Source organism: Enoplosus armatus, chromosome 21, assembly GCF_043641665.1.
Source record: "Enoplosus armatus isolate fEnoArm2 chromosome 21, fEnoArm2.hap1, whole genome shotgun sequence".
Lineage (NCBI taxonomy): Eukaryota > Metazoa > Chordata > Actinopteri > Centrarchiformes > Enoplosidae > Enoplosus > Enoplosus armatus.
Genome location: NC_092200.1, coordinates 17,320,398 through 17,340,358, shown reverse-complemented (window position 1 = coordinate 17,340,358; position 19,961 = coordinate 17,320,398). Strand labels below are relative to the sequence as shown.

The 19,961-nt window shown below is 46.3% G+C and overlaps 1 protein-coding gene across 1 annotated transcript in view; it reads right to left on the bottom strand.

Moving 5' to 3' along the window:
- Positions 1 to 3,944: 3,944 nt before the first annotated feature.
- The window catches only part of zeb1b (zinc finger E-box binding homeobox 1b), a 45,564-nt gene continuing 29,547 nt past the window's right edge, over positions 3,945 to 19,961 (bottom strand). The window contains exons 2-8 of the mRNA XM_070928412.1: positions 16,739 to 16,894; positions 11,430 to 11,591; positions 10,109 to 10,311; positions 9,372 to 9,477; positions 7,229 to 8,934; positions 5,605 to 5,785; positions 3,945 to 4,846 (exon numbers count right to left, since the gene is read on the bottom strand). Coding sequence (XP_070784513.1) covers positions 4,164 to 4,846; positions 5,605 to 5,785; positions 7,229 to 8,934; positions 9,372 to 9,477; positions 10,109 to 10,311; positions 11,430 to 11,591; positions 16,739 to 16,894 — 3,197 coding nt within the window. The 3' untranslated portion in view covers positions 3,945 to 4,163. The remainder of the gene's footprint in view (positions 4,847 to 5,604; positions 5,786 to 7,228; positions 8,935 to 9,371; positions 9,478 to 10,108; positions 10,312 to 11,429; positions 11,592 to 16,738; positions 16,895 to 19,961) is intronic.

The following is a 19,961-nucleotide window of genomic DNA, read 5'->3' as shown; positions in this document are numbered from 1 at the left end:
AAGTCCACTGATTGTTGAGTCCAATTCATTATATTTTTAATTATTATTATTATTATTATATATCTGTAAGCCATAAATCACCACCATACATGGAAGCTTAATATCCAAGTGGCAGTAAAAGATTGTTGATTGATCATCAAGAGTTGAGTTAAAAGATGTATCAGGAAGTCTTTGATTGTGGCTTGAATGTGTAATTGTTCGTTTGACAAGTCTATTGGTCTGTAAACACCAGCAGTATATTTAGACTGGGTTCCTGTCTCACTGGTTATATAGGTAAATAAATGGATTGGATGGATATGAGCTTATGCTGACCAGCATGTTAGAAACGGAACTCTGAAACAGCAATTTGTCACCTCAAGTGACATATTAACCTGCCCCTTCACACATATGCACACACACACACACACACACACATAATGTCTCTGTGTACGTTCTGCTATTTAGTGGTTGAGTAAATGAACATGATATTTAAGTGACTGCTATTTCCTGAGCGCAGGCTTTTCTTTCCTCCTCCTCCTCCTCCCAGCTTTTCTCTAAATTTCCCCGGGGAGCTTCAGCCCCCTGGGTTTGGCTCAGTGTCAGAGTCCCGGCAGCCATGATACTTCATCAGGCTTTTGCACCATTATTGGCAAGAGCACTCCATATCCTCTTAGCAGTTATAGCTTTTCAATTTTCCTTTGAAATGCTGAGCCCAGCAGAACATATGGCAATATCTTGGCTTTGAGTCCTGGATTGGACTGAAAGCCTGTAAAACAGCCCCGCGTCTTGAACATGCAGCCACAGGCTACACACACACACACACACACACACACACACACGCTTTGACCCTTTCGGAGTTTCAGAGCGGATGCTGTGACCACTGTTAAAGACATTTTATAATAGGCGCAATTACAAGATGCTGTTGGAACGGTTTGACACGGTAATGTTACGGTGTGAGCTGTCCTATAAAGCATTATTCCACCCAGCCGCTCTCCCAAGTGTCTCCGGGGACCTGTTCCAACATGATGGCAGGGTCAGACCTTCTCTGTCACACTGTCTTCCCCCAACACACACACACACACAACCTCAGATAGTTACAGTTGCGCAGACGGCTCACACTCAGACAATGAGAGGCTGTGGCAGGTTGAATCCCGTCCCACTCACGCCTGCTTTCCCTCGAAACAAACACCGAAGCAGCAGCACCTTCGTAATCCTTCAGGACTTTCGTGAAAATGGCCCCAAAAAACCCAGAGCGAGTCAGCGCTTCTGGGAAGACATCAAGCATCAGGGAGAGAGAGAACTATCAAATATGTTCACCAGCTATTGTATCATTTTCAGCTCCTCAACAGACTATGGATTTTTAGTCCATCCCATTACTAATTCATGCTGGTGGAGGGGCTGGGAGTGAGGGGGGGGGGGGGGGGGGGGCAGGAGGAGGGTTGACCCTCCTGGAAACCTAAGCTGGATCAATAGGGTTGACCTTGGGCTGGGCTGTTAACAGGCAGACTGGACTAAAAGGGCGGTTCTGACTAATCACTGAGGGGTATGTGCAGGTCCTTTTATTCATATAGTCAAATATTGGCGTTTAGTTTAAAAAAAAAAAAAAGTAGCTTGACATTTTGGATGAGAAGATTGATGCCACTCACGTGCCTGTACGCGAAATAAGAAGCCCCAGCCAGCAGCTGGTTAACTTAGCTGACATGTCTGTGCCATAGACTGTATATAAAGATGGACGACGCGTCTCCACTTCCTCCCGCTGTACAAAAATGAAGCCAAAATGTCCCGGATACGGACGTTGAGTCTGTGCAGTAGTGATCGGGGGGTGGGGGGGGGCCACGGTATCAAGGTCCCGCCCATTTCATTTCTTTTTACATTTTTGAAGTGGTCCCTTTTTTATGGGATTTTATATTGCAATATTTACTTGAACACATGTAAGCAACAACTGCATATTGTGTGATTTTAAAACTCTCAAGAACAATATCATAACAAACCCAGCAGCTTGTAATTGATGTATTTTATTGTGAGATGGGGACTCATAAAAAAATGAATAAAAAAAAAAAAAAAAAGAAAAAAAGAAAACAAACAAAAAACAATCACTATTAAAAAAGATGAGGGTGTTAAAAGGGGGAGGGGCATATAAAAGCGGGCATGGTCTTGACAGTGACATATAAAGTAACAAATTGGCACAAATAAAAACATAAGAACATACGTCAATATTATTTTGGCTTGGCAAAAAGGACAGTTTGTGTGGTTAAGGATATTCCTTCAATAAAACAGCACACACTCATGCTATTAGACATACTATTAGTTTTCAAAAGTTCAGTAGCTTTATATTAGAGAGGGGAAAGAAAACTAAACTAACATGAGAATGGATGCAGAGAGGTCACAGGTTCCAATTTTCAGGCTTGCAGGGTGCGAGTTTCTTTTTTCCCAAGGAAAAACATCATTTTGTTTGTTCGAAAAACATACTTCAGTATGCTGGAGTCTCATTTTTCCAGGCTTGTAGTTATTTGCCGTGGAATCTTTTTTTTTTTTTTCCATACTAAAATATATTATCGTATTAATACAAACTACAGTATTGTACACTACATAGTGTAATAAATAACCATAAAGAAATATAAAAAAATAAGACACATAAATATAAAAGTTCTCTATGACTAAACAGACATACCCATCTCCTTGGGGGTGGGGATAATACTGCCATTGCTGAAAACATACAGTACACACACTGGAACAGAACATAAACCAACGAAAGAGACAAAAAAAATAATACTGACAGGTAAAAACATTGTTGAATTAAACTCCTGGGATTCATATTTGCCTACATTTTGTTACCTGAAAAGACATCTGAGCGTTTCATGGTGTGTTAAACAAGTGCACTGAAGCTTTAAAAAGGCAGGACACAGTTAACAATTAGAAATCATACTTCATCATCACCATCGTCCGTTAGAAAAACATGTGCATTGTAATTCTTTTAGCCGTTCAGATTAGAAATGAAAGCAAACTTACCTAAAATCTATGATGCATGAATATGTGGTAGGCTAAACTCTACGCCCTCAGGTGTGGTGGCGAGCCAAAGTCAACAGTATTCCGGCTTATTGGTTGATCTGGGACCCGGCAATACCTGATCAGAGCTGCTAGGCTTCAACAGCAATAGTCAATGGCACTTTTGATATGCATGTTTTCTCTGTTTAAGTTCGATTTTTTTTTTTTTTTTTTTGCATATGGCTCGGAGTGGGGGGTAGGTATAGGGAGGGTCTGCTCGCTCAGAACATTTAAAGCAATAGTTCGACATTTTGGGAAATTGCGCTTATTTGCTTTCTTGCCGAGAGTTAGATGAGAAGACCGACACCCCTCACTCAAGAAAAGGAAGGAGCGTGTTTCCCAAAATGTTCAACTGTCCCTATAAAACTACTGATTTGTAAAAGAAACTTTGACAACAACGTGTCTGAAAAGTCTAAAAGGAACTAAATGACCCGTCCGCTCTCCATTGTTTTTCTTCTTAAGGCTCACTATCCAATCAAAAGAACACCCAAAACAGAAACGTAATGCTAACACCTGTTAGCGTGATGGCGTGGTATAGCTAGTGCGGTAATACTGAAGGGTAGACAACACAACTCAACTGCTCAATCCATAGGTAAACCAAGCCACTTGTAGTGCACAGGATTTTTCTCATTTTCCTTCCAACTTAATAAAATACTGACTTTTTTTTTTTTTTGTTCATTGGCAATAAAAAGGTATAGAAATATCTCCCAACTGTACAGCTTTTAAAGGTTAAAATATGAGTGATAAAATTAGTAACACTGATAAAAAGAAATGACCCAAGGTGTTTTAGTAATAAAACATTATCTAAAACGTGTCGGCTCTAGCTTCCAAAGTCTGTATAATGCATTTACTTCGCTTGTTAAAATTCGTGTTCGTCTTCATCTTTTTTCTTTACAAATGGATTTTTCTGACAGTGAGAAATCTCTTTCATGTGGAAAAGTCACTAGTATTTCTTTTTTTTTTTTTCAGGCACACCTGGATTTCTACACAGTAGTGAACTGAAACGAACTGTCAGAGTGAGCAGACATCATCTCCTGCGTTCTTCCTCCGCACGGGGAGAGGAGGAATCTGATTGTGTCTCGTGGAGGAGTCCGATTCCTCTTTTAGTCAGTGTCTGCTTTCTCCAGCGGCGTCTGGTTCTAGTCTTCAGAGACCGCGTTTGTTTCGGCTCCACTCTCCTCTGAGACGCCCCCCTCTGCTTTCCCCTCTTCCGTCAGCCCTTCTTCTGTATCCTCCTCTTCCTGAATGCTCCCGAGCACCTCCTCTTGCCTTGTGTCAGCCTCCTCTTCTTCCTCTTTCACCTCTATCTCTGTCTTCTCCTCCTCCTCCTCCTCTCCTCCCTCCACCAATACTCTCTGTATCTCCTCCTCATTCCTCTCTTCCTCCTCCTCTTCCTCATCCCCTCCTTCGTCCCCTATCTGCACCACCTGGATGTCATCCATGTCCACCGCACCTTCCTCCTCCTCCTCCTCGTATTCCTCGCTCTCCTCGTCCTCTCTGGTGCTGCTCCCTCGCTCGTCCGAGTCCAGCTGGGAGGGGGCCAGGTGCTGTCTCTGCACCCGGTTCAGGACCTCCATCTCCGCCTGGGCCTCGCTGTCCTCCTCGGGGCTCTCCCGGCCTCCGCCTTGGCTCTGCGTCTCCTTCTTACAGTAGGAGTAGCGGTGGTTCATGTGCTGGGAGTAGGAGCCCGAGTGGGAGAAGCGCTTGCCGCACTTGTCGCACTGGTACGGCTTCTCCCCCGAGTGGAGCCTCATGTGTTCGATCAAGTGGTGTTTGTGTTTGAAGGCCTTGCTGCAGATGCCGCACTCGTGAGGTCGCTTCCCTGCAGAGAAAGAGCAAATAAATATGCATCAGCATCTTTGCTTAAGAAAAAGGGAAATGCTGTTGTGTAAAAAAAGGCATGGGAGGAAAACAACAAACACTCCAACGCAGCGAATCCCCCCACATTGTGTGCGTGAAAGGTTGAGAGGCCCTATCATCATCTATCATCAATGTATCCAAGGAGAACATTTCAAAACAATACAACAAAATCACAACAACTGTGCTTGAAAACCTTTAAGGAAACTTAATCCAGGCAGGGAACAGCTAGTTTCACCTAGGATGAGGTCATTTGGAGCTAAAGACTATGGTTGCAAGCCAAGTATCAGAGTAATAAAGAAAAAAAAAAAGAAAAAAAAGAAACTAAAACGCCTCTGAGAGCTTTGACCTGCACTTGGCCACAGAATCATCATCTGAGCGATCCAAATCACTACCAGAGCTCGCCTCTTGCAACATTTGGTGCTTCACATGAGAAGCTGGCAGTGCAGAGGTGGGGATTTGGCAGAGAGAAATTCTCAGACCTCTTCTTTGCATGTTGAGTAATACCTGCTGGAATGGAGGTGACCACCCTTCTTTACGCTGTAGCTCAAAATCCCTGTTTGCTCGCACTCTGACTCATCTTTCCCAGGACCCAACAGTGAGCGATGGTGAGACAAGCTCCGGTTCTGCAGTCTTTTTTTTTTTTTTTAAATCAGAGTCCATCTGTTATTTTTGGCCGTGTTTGTGTGTAGGCCTGGGAAACACATGGGAGTTTGCGTTTACCTGTGTGTTCGTATTTGTGTCTCAGCAGCGAGCTGCTCTTCTGGAAGATCTTGTCGCACAGGTCGCAGGCGTACATGCCGCTGTCCGTCTTCTTCATCTTCTTCCTCTGGGGGCCCGAGTCGGAGTCGTTCTGCTCTTCCACAGTGGACACGCCCTCTGAGCCCGTGTCTAGCTTCTCCTCCTGGGGAATATGAGAATTCACAGATGTATTGGTAGGAATGGAGGTGTTTTTTGTTTTTTTTATGGAAAAAAAGACAAAGAATGACTCAGAAAACGCCCAGTACTTGTGAACAACTGGTGTGTGAGCATTGCGGGAAATGATGCCGTGTCATATCCTACTCACAGCTCTCTCTGGAGGCAGTTGTTAAATTAAAATCATCTGAATTTTCAGGTCATGCGTGAGCAAAAACACTTAACCAGTCTTTTCCTAGGCCCAAAACATAACCATATACTACACCTACAGTTTCCGCCTGTTGCCTGGGCTGGTAAAACCTCATCCACTGATGCAGTGACTAAGGATGCGAGGCAATATTAAGGAGAAGAGATATATATATATATATATATATATATATATATATATATATATATAAATTTTTTTTTTTTAACAAGGCAAGTCTATGCCAATCCACTTAACACGAAAGTATAATACAACAACAATAAATCAATGAGGCAGGCAGAGGTGTGCCGTTTAAACAGATTCCAGCAGATCAATAGGGGCTCTGCAGTAAAGTGCAGCCTCCTGTCCTGATAGTGACAGCCCAGGAAGATCACTCACACACCCAGAGAGATCTACATCCATCACTACGGGGGCCATTAGGTGTCTGCACAATGAAGAACTATTAAGGGCTATTATTTTTTATAAAGCGCTGAATTCTGACATTTCTATATATGACTTATTGATTGGATTTTGGATGGTTTCAGACTATCTATCATGTCCTGGTGGTTTTGAACAATAAGAAGTAATGATCTGGACTGAAGGGTTTGACTGATGGCTCCAAAAAGAAAAAAAGCCAACTTGATTCCAATCCACTTGCTGCTCAAAATGGCTACCAGATTAGACGCAGAACCCTTTCCTGCACTCTGTACATCAACTGGTTTACAAAATAAAGAGTTTCAGAGTCAAACCTGTTTACTGTGGCTGACCTCCAATGACACTAGAGGAACAAAAATGAACTGTGAAATACTGAGGAGGCTAATAAAGCTGAGAAAAGAAGAACTTCCTCCCTTGAATACAGTAGGCCTCACAGTAACTGAGGAATACAGATACAGATTGATACCACTCTCATGTCTGTACAGTGAATATAAAGCTACCGCCAGCCACTTAGCTTAGCTTAGCTCCGTCCAAAGGTAACAAAATCTGCCAGGTCATCAATCAACGTCAATTTGTGACCTGTAGGTCGGATTTTGTTACCTTCAGTTTCCAGTCTTTGTGCTAAGCTAAGCTAACAGGCTGCTGGTTGTAGCTTCATATTTAGCATACAGATATGAGTGTGGTATCGATCTTCTCATCTAACTCTCTGCAAGAAAGCAAATAAGTGTATTTCCCAAAATGTCAAACTATACTTTTAACAAAGACAGGAAAGCTCAACTGTTGCTAAATTAGGGGACATAAACGGTCGCACACCTTCACTCCGTTGAGGTGGATGGTTTCCTGCGTCTCGGTCCCCGCAGGGCTGTTTGCTGTAGTGGTATAGGTGTAAGCCAGCTGGGGGATCAGGATAGTCTGTTTGTTGTTAGTGGCTAGTGCCCTTAGACATTGCATTGTGGTCACAATGTCGAGGGGTTTGGCACTTGGCTGGCTGGCGTACAGTGCGATGGGGCTGCTGCCAATGGAGAGTGGTGATGCCTCTTTCTTTGTGCAAGTTAAGTTTAGGGGTTCATCCACATTGGTAGAGCCAGAGGGAGGGGAGGGGTAAACACAGGCTTTAGCTACCATTCTCTCCGCTTCCTCTTTGGCGGCTTTTGGCAGCGACAGGTCTAGGGGTCCCTCAGTGCTCTGGGGAGGCTGGGCTGGGACGGGACCCCCAGCTGTCAGGTTTAGTGGCGAGGGGGAGGCCGGTGAGCTGTGAGTGCCGTTGACCTCCGCAGGGGTGGCCTCTGTAGGACTGTCCTGGGTCACAGAAGGGCACATATTGGCCGTGTCCTTCCCTGGGACCAGAGACACAACACTGTTAGCTTCACAGGTGTCCTCTTCCTCTGAGGGAGGTGTTGGAGCACCCAGTGATATCTGACCCTCCTGCATTTTGTCAAACCACTTCTTAACCACATGGGTTGGCAGGCTGACTGAGTCAGAGATCTTGGCCAGCTCATCCTTGGTGGGCTCTGCATTTAAGGCAAAGTAGGCCTTGAGCAGGGACAAGAGGTTCTTGGGCTGGTTGCAGAGTCCTCCTTCTGACAGCAGAGCAGCGACAGCAGACTCAGACTTATCCAGGCCTGCTCCGTTCAACCTGACACCGTCCTTCTTGCAGTGCTTGAGGGCATGGAGTGCTTCCAGCCCACCGGGACAGTTCTCACACAGGAGACAAGTTTTAGTGGTCTTTTCCTCTTTTTCTTTAGTCTCATTGGGCCTGGTGCCTCTGATGGTAAGATCTTCTGGGAGTTTCTGGGATTTGAAGGTGTCATTGGTGGTCTGACCTGGTGAGATTGACTCAGGCTCTTTCTTCAGGTTTTGGGCTGTGAGCTGGCCCTGGTTGGGGTCCAAACTGTAGTTTATAATGATTTTTGCATTTCCGTCCTGACCCACAATAGGCAGACTGATGGCTGAGATGAGTTGCTGCTGCGCTGGATGGAGCATTCCAGTGGTTAACCCCGAGTTCACCTGCCCCTGGCCTTTGGCATTGCTTTCCAGCACCTGGCGAATGACGTTACCATCCACCGCCACTTTGAGAGCATTCTGCAGGTCTGCCAGGTTGATGCTGATGGGCGACACCAGCCCCACAGTGGGCAGGACCACGGCCTGCACTGTTCCTTGCAGAGGAGCTGCAGCACCTCCACTGAAAATCCCACCGTTCATGGCGGTCACAGCCGGGGACGTTATCACCGTCGTCTTGTACTCGTAGTCCAATGGCTCAGTCTTGATCTGGTTGAGAGGCAACTGCTCTTGCAGGGGCTTGCTGTGCTCCAGCTTCTCTCTAATCTGGGTGCGGAGGACTGAGGGCGCCGTGGGCAGCACTGGTGATGGACCCTGGGTCTGGGTTTTTGTGTTCCCCAAGCGCGGTCTGCCGTTAACTGAGATGACGCTGATGCACTTCTTACTGCTGATGTGGGAGCTGTATGAGCCTGAGTGGGAGAACCGCTTCTTGCAGTTGGAGCACTCATAGGGTTTCTCTCCTGAATAAAACCACAATGTGTGTAACAGAGAGGGAGATAGAAAGAGGAGGGGAGAGAGACAGATTTCCATTAGTGAATGAAGCTAAATGAGCAAGCTAGGCTTTGAGCAGTACAGCAGGAAAAAGCTCTAATGCATTTCAATGATGCTTAAACGCTGATGTAATGGCACCATTGGGAAATGCCCTCCTCTAATTGCTGTCCCATAATGCCAAAAGAAACACGATTATGGCACATTAAGGGAGAGCACACAATGGACTGAAACACGATAAAGGTTATCTAAATACAGGGAATTGGCTAAAACATAAATAAAACGTAAATATTGGTTCAATGGACACTGGAACATCTGTGGCCAACAGAGAAGTATACACTCGACCCGCTCACACACCCATACACACACATAAAAAATGCTGCCATGGTGACAGGGATAGTCCACTCACCGCTGTGGATGCGTAGGTGCTCCTTCAGATGGTGCTTGTATTTAAATGCTTTGCCACATTCAGTGCACTTGAATTTACGATTGCCTCCCGACTGCGTGATGTGTCTCTGTCAGACGAGGGGGAGAGGGGACTTTCAGTGAGACACACAATGAAAACACAACCTTTGAACTGCTACTAATTCATGTCACACTCATTAATCAATCGAGGGCAAAAGCTCATGTTTATTTATCATGCTTGGAAGCGAGCTGCGAAAGAAACGGGACAAAACTTCCATGTAGGTTTGCATGATTTAGAAACACTTTGTCGGTGTAGAATTACCACAGCACTACAGTAGTAGCAAGCTACTGAAATCACAAGTAATCAAGTCACACTATGTATTTGAAAAAGTAGTGTAGACTGATAAATATCAGAATATTAAACTGAAGCATGAAATATCTACTAATATAAAATATAAAAATATATATACAATGTTGACTTGTTTCAGTCATATTACCAGAGCGGTTGTCTGCTCTTAAAAGAGAATTCAAGGATTCACAAATCATCTTGCTGCATTAAGTATTTCAATCCAACAAAGTGACGTTTGCTGAAAACTGCATTCACACTTACAACTTAGAACACTAAGAGCAGAAAAAAAATATTCAAATCATTGGAGGATACCGGAACTGGAGATTTGTCAGTTTAACCTGTGAGTGTTTTATCAGTATCCAGTCCTGACTAGTCTGTCGGTCAGTTTTTACCTGATCCCGTCCGCCCTTGTGGACCGTCATATGCCTCTCCAGTTGAGCGCGGTATGCGAAGCTGTAGCTGCACTCGGGGCAGCTGAAGCTCTCTTCGGTCTTCTCGTGCCGGTACTTGATGTGCTCCTTCAGGGAGCTGTAACGCTTGTAGCCACGTGCGCAGTACGGGCAGGTGAGCAGCTGAGAGAAGGAATCAGGAGTTCCTGGGTTAAAGAAAAAAGAGGAGAGTGTTGTAATAACATATGTGAGAGTGTGTGTGTGTGTGTGTGGGGGGGGGGGGCTCTTTGATGTTATGCAAGGCCTGCCACAGTGACACTCCTCTGCTATATCACCAATCCCTGAGAGATACTCCCCCACAGGTAAACAGCACCCAGGTAACCAAATGGATAAAAGCTGATTAGTGATGCGTAGTAACGCCTTCCTGACCTTATAAAAATAGCTCCCTGGGTTGCCAATGTAGGACTGCATTTTATTTTTGCTGTTGTTCTTCTTGCTGTTACAAAGCCCAGCCATTACAGCTTTCACACGCCTGAAATTCCATCATTTGATTGCCTATTGTGCGTTAGAAGCGTTTCAAAAACACCCACGCATGTAAGGAGAAGGGAGCTTGTTAAACAACAGCCGCCCGCCCAGACCCCAAGCTGGTTTACAGAGGGTCTCAGTTGCCTGGCTCCCACACAGGTAAAGCATTACTTCGTTAACAGGTGATGTATTAAGTTCCCCCCTGTGGGACAGGTGAGGGCCTCGGGATGGGAATGCACACATATTATCGCCTAGGTAGCCGGGAGTGAGAGCTCGCACAGACGTGACAAATTTACTCAGGTGTTGCTGTTTCTCCCCCCCCCCCCCCACCCCCCACCCCCCTCTGTGGTAGCAGGTAAAAGCCAAAAGCCCGGGAGCAATAAAGGCCCCAGTGTGCTGCACTTAACAAATAGCGGTGTGTGTAATGATGTTGGAGAGTGGCGTTAATGGGGTGGAGTTAACACCTGAGGTGAGACAGGGAGCAGGTAGAGCCGTCCCCAGGGGGCGAGTAATTACTGGGTAGGTGCAGTAATAGTGTGAAAGCTCAGTGACTGTGAGCTCTCGAGTGGAAATAGTGGTGTTTCAGTGTGTGTGTGATTTAGGGACACTACACCTTGTGCTTGTGTGCACTACTAATAAAGATATGAATGACGATTAACACAACGAATGCACTACGCACATTTACTAGTATTTCTGGAAAGGGATGTACGCACAGAAATGTTCGTGATAAGAGTGCTTTTATAGTTTGTTTTGTATAACATGAATGGGCTGTGAATGTGTTTGTGGTGATGTCCTGTACCGTTCTCGTCATGGATGCTGGCGTCGGGGGTGCCCTGGCGCTGAGGCTCATCCTCCGGGGCCTCCGGGTAGATGACGGCCGTGTCTCCTTGCTGGAGCATCTCCTCCATTAGGGCGTCTGTGCTCACGTCATCCTCACCGTCTGACACACAGTCCTCCTTCACTGTGAGGGGACAAACACACGCTGATTAGAGTCAACAGGAATTATCGATTACCCTGTTATTTCAAGACCTACATGTTTTTCTATCGATGTCGGCTGCACACATGAAACCTCTGCATATGAAATGTGAGCGTCATTACAGCTGAACCGGCTCTTACAGTCCAAGCCCTTGATTGTGACGTGTTCACCAGGCTGGCAAACGGCGCCGGGAGTAAAAAAAAAAAAAAAAAACATCCTGAATGCTGTTGTTCACAATAGGATGAGAAAACTAATTAGCATCAAAGGCCACAGGCTACTGTATGAGCATCAAGCTCTTTGTAACTGAATGGCAAGCCTCTATTCACAATGTTAGGTAAGGTACTTGTTGAGACTGGGACTGATAATTAGGTGATGAATCTTGTCCTGATGTATTGTGGCAGATAGATCACGCAGGAACAGATGCATGCTCACACACACACACACACACACACACTCCTCGCTCTGCTCTCTTGAGAGGCTTGGCCTTCAGACTGTGCTTAATATCCCAGCAAATGAGAGCCTGCATGTGGGAGCCGAGCGTGTTCTTCCTCCACATCACATGGGCCCGGCTAGCTAGTCTAACGAGCACTAATTACAAAGCTGCGGCTTCTAGGAAGTGTAACCTGAGGATGGAGTTTAGGATGCACGAAAGCTTCCTTCCCTCTTTCCGTCCCTCCCAGAGCTTCCTGAAGTGGATCCCGGAACCAAGTATAGTGTGTCCGCGATTAAACCGAGCATTATTCCCCCGTGGATGTGTTAGTGTGCCTGTGTGTATCATTGCAGGGAATAATTACGAGGGTGAGCCATCAGCTAAAAGCAAAGTTAGGCTACCGTGGTAGTGTTTACTGGGCAGATGTTTTACGGATTGATTTAAGCACTCCCGATGCTTCGTGGAGATTTGTGAATTGTGTTTTGTGAATTGTGCGCGTGTTGAAAGACGGGGCCAGCTGTGTTCTCCTCGGAGATGGGAACAGGTGTAGCACATCATGACTCACCGACGCACAGTGAATACCAGTACTCTTACATACAGCCCCGCTCTGGCTTCCTCTGGTGAACCTTAACAAAGTCACGAAACAATATGAGTGCAGTCATATGTTGCTATGGTTATTGAAGACCGTGCCCTGTAAAAAAAACACATCCCCGTGAGAGATAATACAGAAAGAGGCCGTGTATTGCTCAACATGTGTGTGTGTGTGTGTGTATGCAAAGCTGAAGCCAACAACAGGTGCAGGTGAGAAAGTCCAAATGTGTAATTCTCATCAGGGTCAGGAACACATTGGGGGCTGCTCACCCCAGTGGGAAATATTTGGGAAAATATGCTCATTTCTTTTCAAGCGTTAGTTGAGGAAATTGATACCTCTTTCACATCCGTGCATTAAATATGAAGCTAAAGCTAACAGCCGGTTAGCTTAGCTTAGCCTAAAGGTACAGGAACCAGAGGGAAACGGCTAGCCTGGCTCTGTAAGTTAAAAACGCCTACTAGTAAGCTGTTTCCAGTCTTCATGCAAATCGAAGCTCGAAGCCTTATATTTAACAGACAGATATGAGCCCATTTCCCAACTTGTCAGACCATTCCTTTCAAATGAATCGTCTCCTATTGTTCACAGTTGTGTTGGCTGTGTTGACTAGACATTGTAAAACGTGTTGCATGTGGGAAAGTGCTGATCTGACTGTGTTTAACTCCCATCCCCTGCTCAAAGGCAGCATCCAAACACTCAAACAAACCTCTAGGCTACTAAATGTTGAGCATGTGTGTGAAGTAGAGTCCCAGATGGGGGGTCTTTGGTGCAAAGGTATGACAAGCTGTCGTTTTCGCTCCTTGTGTGTGTGTGTGTGTGTGTGTGTGTGTGTCTCTCTCTCGGCTCTTTGTCAAGTACAGCGCGAGGCCAGAAGGGTTCACAGGCTCTCTGAGGCGGCCCCCGTGTTATCAGGCTGCTCCCCTGACATGAAACATCACACAGGCCATTTCTGTGCTGACGCAGGGATGTGAATGCACCACTGCACAAGTGGAAAATCAGTTCAAAAGCCCCAGAACGAAGGCCCCCGTGAGGTTATAGCAGGACAGTCTGTTGCAGTTCTGATCTAAAAAGGTAGCTTGTTCTTTATTTATTTTACAGCGTAACCTATCTATAGCGCGTCGCAGAACAAAATCAGCAGACCACCCACTCTCTCTTCTCTTTCCCTCGCTCTTCCCTCATCCTTCTCTGCCCACATCTCTGCAACATGATACAACGGTATCCCATGATGCATTTCCTGCTCTGGCCGACCTTTGCCCCCGCTGTTTCCTGTGGTCGTGCATCCAGACCCGTTCATAGATTCTATCTTGGATGGGAGAGACATATCGGCGATAAGGATTCGCACAAACAGCTCAAATATTCCACAATCATTAGTAAAGATGTTACACTTTATCTCCCATCAACAGGAGGCAAGAACAGGAGGTATTTCCAAATCTGGGATGATTTGCTTATCCTTGGCTTAGTGCTATCAAGATTTTGTGCTGCCTGTCTCCACTGGACAATCTTCCCAGCCCTCTGAAGATTCTTCCTCCTTTCCTGCCCAGGCTCAGTTTTAACATCACATTGTGACATAAGGCACGCAGGAATGTAGGTGTTCCTGTGTGTTCACAGAGTCCCTGCTGCACATGCGGTCCAAATGGATTTGAGACCAATGCTGAGAAACATCAAATGTCATCACTGCACACTGTCAGGCCAACGGTGAGGAAATAGTAAGTGTCATTGTGCGTGAGAGCCCTGAAACTTCACTGCTGGTTGGAATAATGCAGTACAGCGTGAGTGCCCGTCACGCACACTCAACAAACAAGCAGCTCAACTTCTAGTGGCCTTAGCCTATATTTCCATGCAGTTAAACCCAGCCTCTTGCTCTCATTAAGTGCCATTGCAGCTGCACGATATCAAAGCTCTCCGGCTCCACCCTGCCTATTCTCTGAGATGTAATCACGTTCTACAACTCATCAAATATAAAGGAGAAGCCCTCCTAGGTCAACGTTCTCTCTACCTTTTCCTCCCCTGGAGTTAGCCAGCCTGTCCTTAGAGGAGAGCAGGCTGTAGTTTACTGCACCGACACTGGGCTGTTCCACCACTACATAATCATTTAGGAGTGAATGAGTAATGACAGCGAGCAGGGGGCCCATGATACCATATAATCAAGAGGAATGATTCAGAACAAGAGAAACAGTCAGATAGAACGGAAGCGTAAAAAAGAAACGGAGGGGAGGGAGGGAGAGAAAAGAGGAGACGGCAAAGCACTGAAAAATTGGTTTTGGAGCGCGGCAGTCTCAGGAGAAGGGGTGTCAAGGCTTTAATTTGAGGCAAACTGGGCTACGCTGAGGAGAAGATTAGTGGGTGGTGGTCACTTTTCAAGGCTGCACCAGAGACTTCTCTGTTCTCAGGAGTGAAACCAACACGGCGACGGATGAAGGGATGAGAGACGAGAGAAGTGTGTTTGTTTAAAGGACTGAGGCTTTCTCCGTGTTTCATCAGTCCGATCCAGAGTGACAGCAAAGTATGATGTATGAGATGAGGGCTAGAGACAGTGTAGGCAAGAAAGAGAGGTGTGTGTGTGTGTGTGTGTGCGTGCACATGAGTGAAGGCAAAGGAAAATACGCCTGATCAGGCATAACTGTGGAGTGCACTCAGCTCGCTGAGCTGTTTCAGTGTAATTCATGCTTTTGAAGTGTTTAATTTTCACGAGGCCTGGCCAAAACCAATGACATTATTCTTCCTCCAACTTTCCCCTCATGCAAGAAGGTACAGCTGGAGAGCAGTGATCAAAATGACAACACGGTCTGGGGAATAGGTGGCTACACTGTGCACAGGTCTGCGGTTTAAGTGTGTACACGTATGTGTGCATGTGCAACCGAAACCTTGCAACTGAAACCGAGAGGAATTTCTAAAAATCCCTCCCTGAACTGAAAGTGATAGGTCGCTGGACATTTTCGCATGTGCTAAGTTAAATCAACGCCCCCCTCAGTCTCACACGTATCTCACCCATGAAAAATCCAGCCAAAATCTGCAAGGAGCAACACCCTAAAATAAATATTCTTGTGGCTGAATATCGAATTACATTTCATAGGGGCTTGTCACAGTGTTGCACATACTGCACTTGGCACAGGTCCGAAACCAACAGCGTCACAAATGCATGCACGTACAGATTTATGTGCACACGCAGTATGAGGTCAGGGGAGCAACGCAGAGGCCTTGGGCTCAGGTTGAAACACCAACATCCTTCAGCACCTGCAATTGTTGTTTTGAAGAGAGGAGGGGGTGTGATGTCAGCCCTTCCTGTGACAGTGGACTGCCTCTGATGTCACTTCCATATGGTTTGAGGTAAAAAGAAGTTCACAGCGGCCCCTCCAATGCCCACCAGTGTCATAAAGTCCTCCACTGGCTCTTTGATTGCGAGGCTATTTTCTGTGCCTGAAGGTCTCTCCCTCTGTTGGCATTGTCTTTGTTTAATATCGCGCTTCCTGCCTTAGTTTGAAACCCACCACGTGTAGTACCTGTTTCCCTGCACTCTGTGTTTCACAATGAGACAAAGCCTGGTACTTAACGGTGCGCAGATGTCAGCGAAACATTTCCCAACTTAGCCAGCATCACGTCAGCTGTGGTCAAAACGAAACAGCGGCAGTCAAACAATTGATGTCGTAACAGAAAATGAAGAGGCCGCGAGACACATTTGCATTTATGTGCTGGTGGCATTTGTAATAAGCATCACGTTCAAAGAGGACTGACAGTCAGAGGAAACACTTAAATGTAAATATAAAATGTAAAAATATACATCATAAGAAGTCATTTTGTTCTGATACTTGAAATGAAGTGAAACATTTGCCAGTGTAATTCGGAGAGGCATGAAAGACCTTTTTCTCTCGATAAACTGGCAAAAAAAAGTGAATCGAGCGCTGTTATCCCCCACAGGCATAATCTTTCACATTCCAGGAAAATACAAGTTTAAAGCAGAAAAAATGATTAAATGAGCACTTGTGCTGAAAAGTGCAGCACAACTCACAGGACACTGTGTGAACGGCGGGGAGGAAGATGAGGTGTGCATTCGCGTGATTCAGTGTGGATGTGTGATGATAATAATGCGCCCTATGAGTGTGCGTCTGGTCTCACCTCCGTCCCAGCAGCGCTCCCTGGGGTGCTCGTCGTCTGGCGGGGTGCTGTCGCAGTCGGCCCCGTCCACCAAGCTGCCTTCCTCCTCCACGATGTGCAGCTTGTCCTCGTCATCTGACTCTGAGCCGGCCTCCACCACATTACTGTAGTTAGTCACTGCGCAAGGAGACGGGGGGGGGGGGGCACAGAGGTTAGAACGGCTGATCAGATTATGTCTATTTTTTATAATTAGTCTTTAAAGGGGAGTGAACAGGTAACACACATTTAGTATTTTTATCCTTGATAAAGATAATGTGGGGTGGACTGTATGTGCTTCTTGATTATGAGCACTCAATATGAAAGGCATGAGTCGCAGAGGTTAAATATATGTACTATGTCCTTTAAATGTCAAAACTATTAAAGGGAATGGTTGAAGGAGGAGGGGGTAGGGAGCTGGAAACACCAATTAAATAGACAGTGGCCTTCAGTTCAATAGATGAGATGAAACTAAAAATTATCTCCGTGGGGGAAGTGGGCTGTTAATGCAGGAGAGAATAAAACAGCTAGGGCACTAACACGGAGGGCTAGTAAATATACTGCAACTGGTGGTTTTGATGCCACAGTGTAGTAAAAGTATGCAAATGACAATTTGCGAAAGACATGAATTCACAGTGAGCGCAAAGTCCGGGAACAACAGGCTCCACGTTGCAGAGGAACAGAGAAAATTCACACTTGCAGACACACGCACAGTACCAGCGTGTGAGATCATTAGATTTCAGGCTGAAGTGGTGTGTGCTGTGTGGGAGTCAGTGTGACCTGGTCGGTCGTGTTATGGGCTGAAGGAGCCAGGAGACACAGAGACAGCCAGCCTACAGAGTCGGTTATTACGGGGAGTAAATTTTCCTGACCGACTGTCTGTTTCAGATGTGTGTGTGTGTGAGTGTGTGTTACTGTGTCTTCTTTTCATTTCCACTCAGTTCCTCCGTCTCTCAATTCCACCTGTGTTACTTTCACCCACTCTCCTTCCACCCCCCCACCCCCCCCCACACACACACACACATCCCTCTGTTCCACTGAGAGAGCTACAGATCTTCTCGGAGGCCAAATCAATTCTCCAGTGAGAGCAGCCCAGTCAGCAGAGGGCCCGGGCTGCAGCACTGAAACTAGCTCTCCAGCTACTACCTCACATCATACACACCGCGCACAGCGCTCGCACATACACACACACCACCTGCATTCACTCTCTGAATATGCACTGCCAGTACAAAGCACCTGAACGGCTTTTTTTTTCTCTCTCTATCTTCTCTCACCCCCAACCCCACTCGCCCACCTCTTTCTGAAGTGGCTGCTTGTGTTTTTTTGTCGGGAGGAGGCGTATCTGGGAGAATCATGATCCTCCGTTTCAATCAATGAGTATTCTCTCCCTTTCTCTCCGCAATGTGCGGGTCATTACAACCGGTTGGTATTCACACAAACTCGGTAGACGTGCAGGGTTCAGGCTGAGGGGGAGGTGGGAGGAAGGAGGTGTGGGGGCGGCGGGATGAAAGGTGGCGGAGGAGGAGGAGGAGGAGGGAGAAGCACTGTTATTTGGCGAGCCGTTCGCGGGGTCAACACTGCTGTGCCGCAGCTGCGAAATCCTATCGGGGGTTTATCAGGAGAGCTATTTCATTCTCAACCTCTTTCCTCTCTTCACACTAGTCCTCACTCCACAATATTATCTTTTTTTTTCCTTTACCATGATGTGACCACCTACATATTGTAAATTCAAGAGATACATTCAGACTCAGTCAGGGGTGACGCACATCCTTTGTACCTGGATTGTTATCCACGCTACGTGCTATAGTCTATTTAAGGTTCTTAACAGGCAAGCCTATAGAATAATTGAAGACCTGGGAGCCACAAAGCTGGGAACCCATTCAAATAAAGTGACAATTAATTGGATTTATACAGCATGAGAGACTGTATAAACTCGTCTTTCCTTATTCCTCTCTCCCTTGTTTGCCTTATACCACCCTCTCTCTCCCTATCCCTACCTCTCTTTTCTGTCAGAGCGACTCTGCCCGGTGATGTATTGTCCGTTCGGCAGCCAAAACAGGGTGCAACACTTCATTCTGAAACAGTAGGTGCTTTAGGATGAGTCTGAGAGGCTGTTTAGGGCCACAGCCACTCAGGTGTGGAGCTGAGGTCAGCGATTACAAAGGCAACACTCTCTGCCGGCAGTATCAAGAGAAAATGATCAAATATAAAGCTGTAGAGAGAAAATCAATGCGCTGGTGTGTGCAGACGGGAGGTGGCAACGGCCCGCGGGACAATAAAAGTGGGAGCTGGGAAGCACAGCAAGGGCTGGTGAGAGAAGGGGTGTTGGCGGTGGTGTGGGGGGTGAACAGAGACGGTCTTCCTGTGCCAAATGGTTGGTGGTGTTGAAACAAAAATTTGTGTTGCAACAGGAGATGTAACACCTAGCATCAACAAAGGCTGCAGTCCCTTCTGGCTGACCGGCTGAGCGTTTGGACAGCTGGCCTCATTAGCGCTAGCATGCTAGCACACAACAGGAGGACACAACTCCTACGCAGCTGAGAGAGAAAAGCATTGGTAGGTGGAGGAGGTGAGCGGGTTACTTCTAAAAGTTTGCTCTCCTCCATAGGTTACAGTGTGTTGAACACCTGAGAAAATAATAGCCTGTAACCATGGCTTTGGCTTTTAGTTAGTCCGTAACCCCTGACCAGAGCTCACACCTTTACAATACACGCCAACACAGAAACATTCTGTGGATCTGGGTAATAGGGCACAATCAATGCAAGCTCAACCGCCTCAACATAACATGATCACAGCTATCCACGTCACATGATAAGCCGGGCCTTTACCAGGGAACGCCTAACGCATCCAGGTCCCGATTCCAACTGTTATGAATGGTGGCAGACCAGCTGATATGACAGCCTCTCAGTAATGTTATTTCCTCTACATCTACACACCTTTGCAACACGCGACAGATACGTGCTGCAGCAGGCAACGGCTGGAGTTCCCCCAGTAATATCTTAGTAAATGACCAAAGCCAAAGCTGCTTGAATTTCTCCACCCTCGCCATCACTCGTCACCCTCTTTCCCCCTTGCAAAGTTCCCAGAGTCCATTGAAAGACAGTGCCAGACAGTCCATGTCAGCCACACTTAAATATGCCTGCTGGGGAGAGGGCTGTGTTGTTATGACACCTGCCAGGCTGTATCAATTACTGGCAAAGGAATGGGT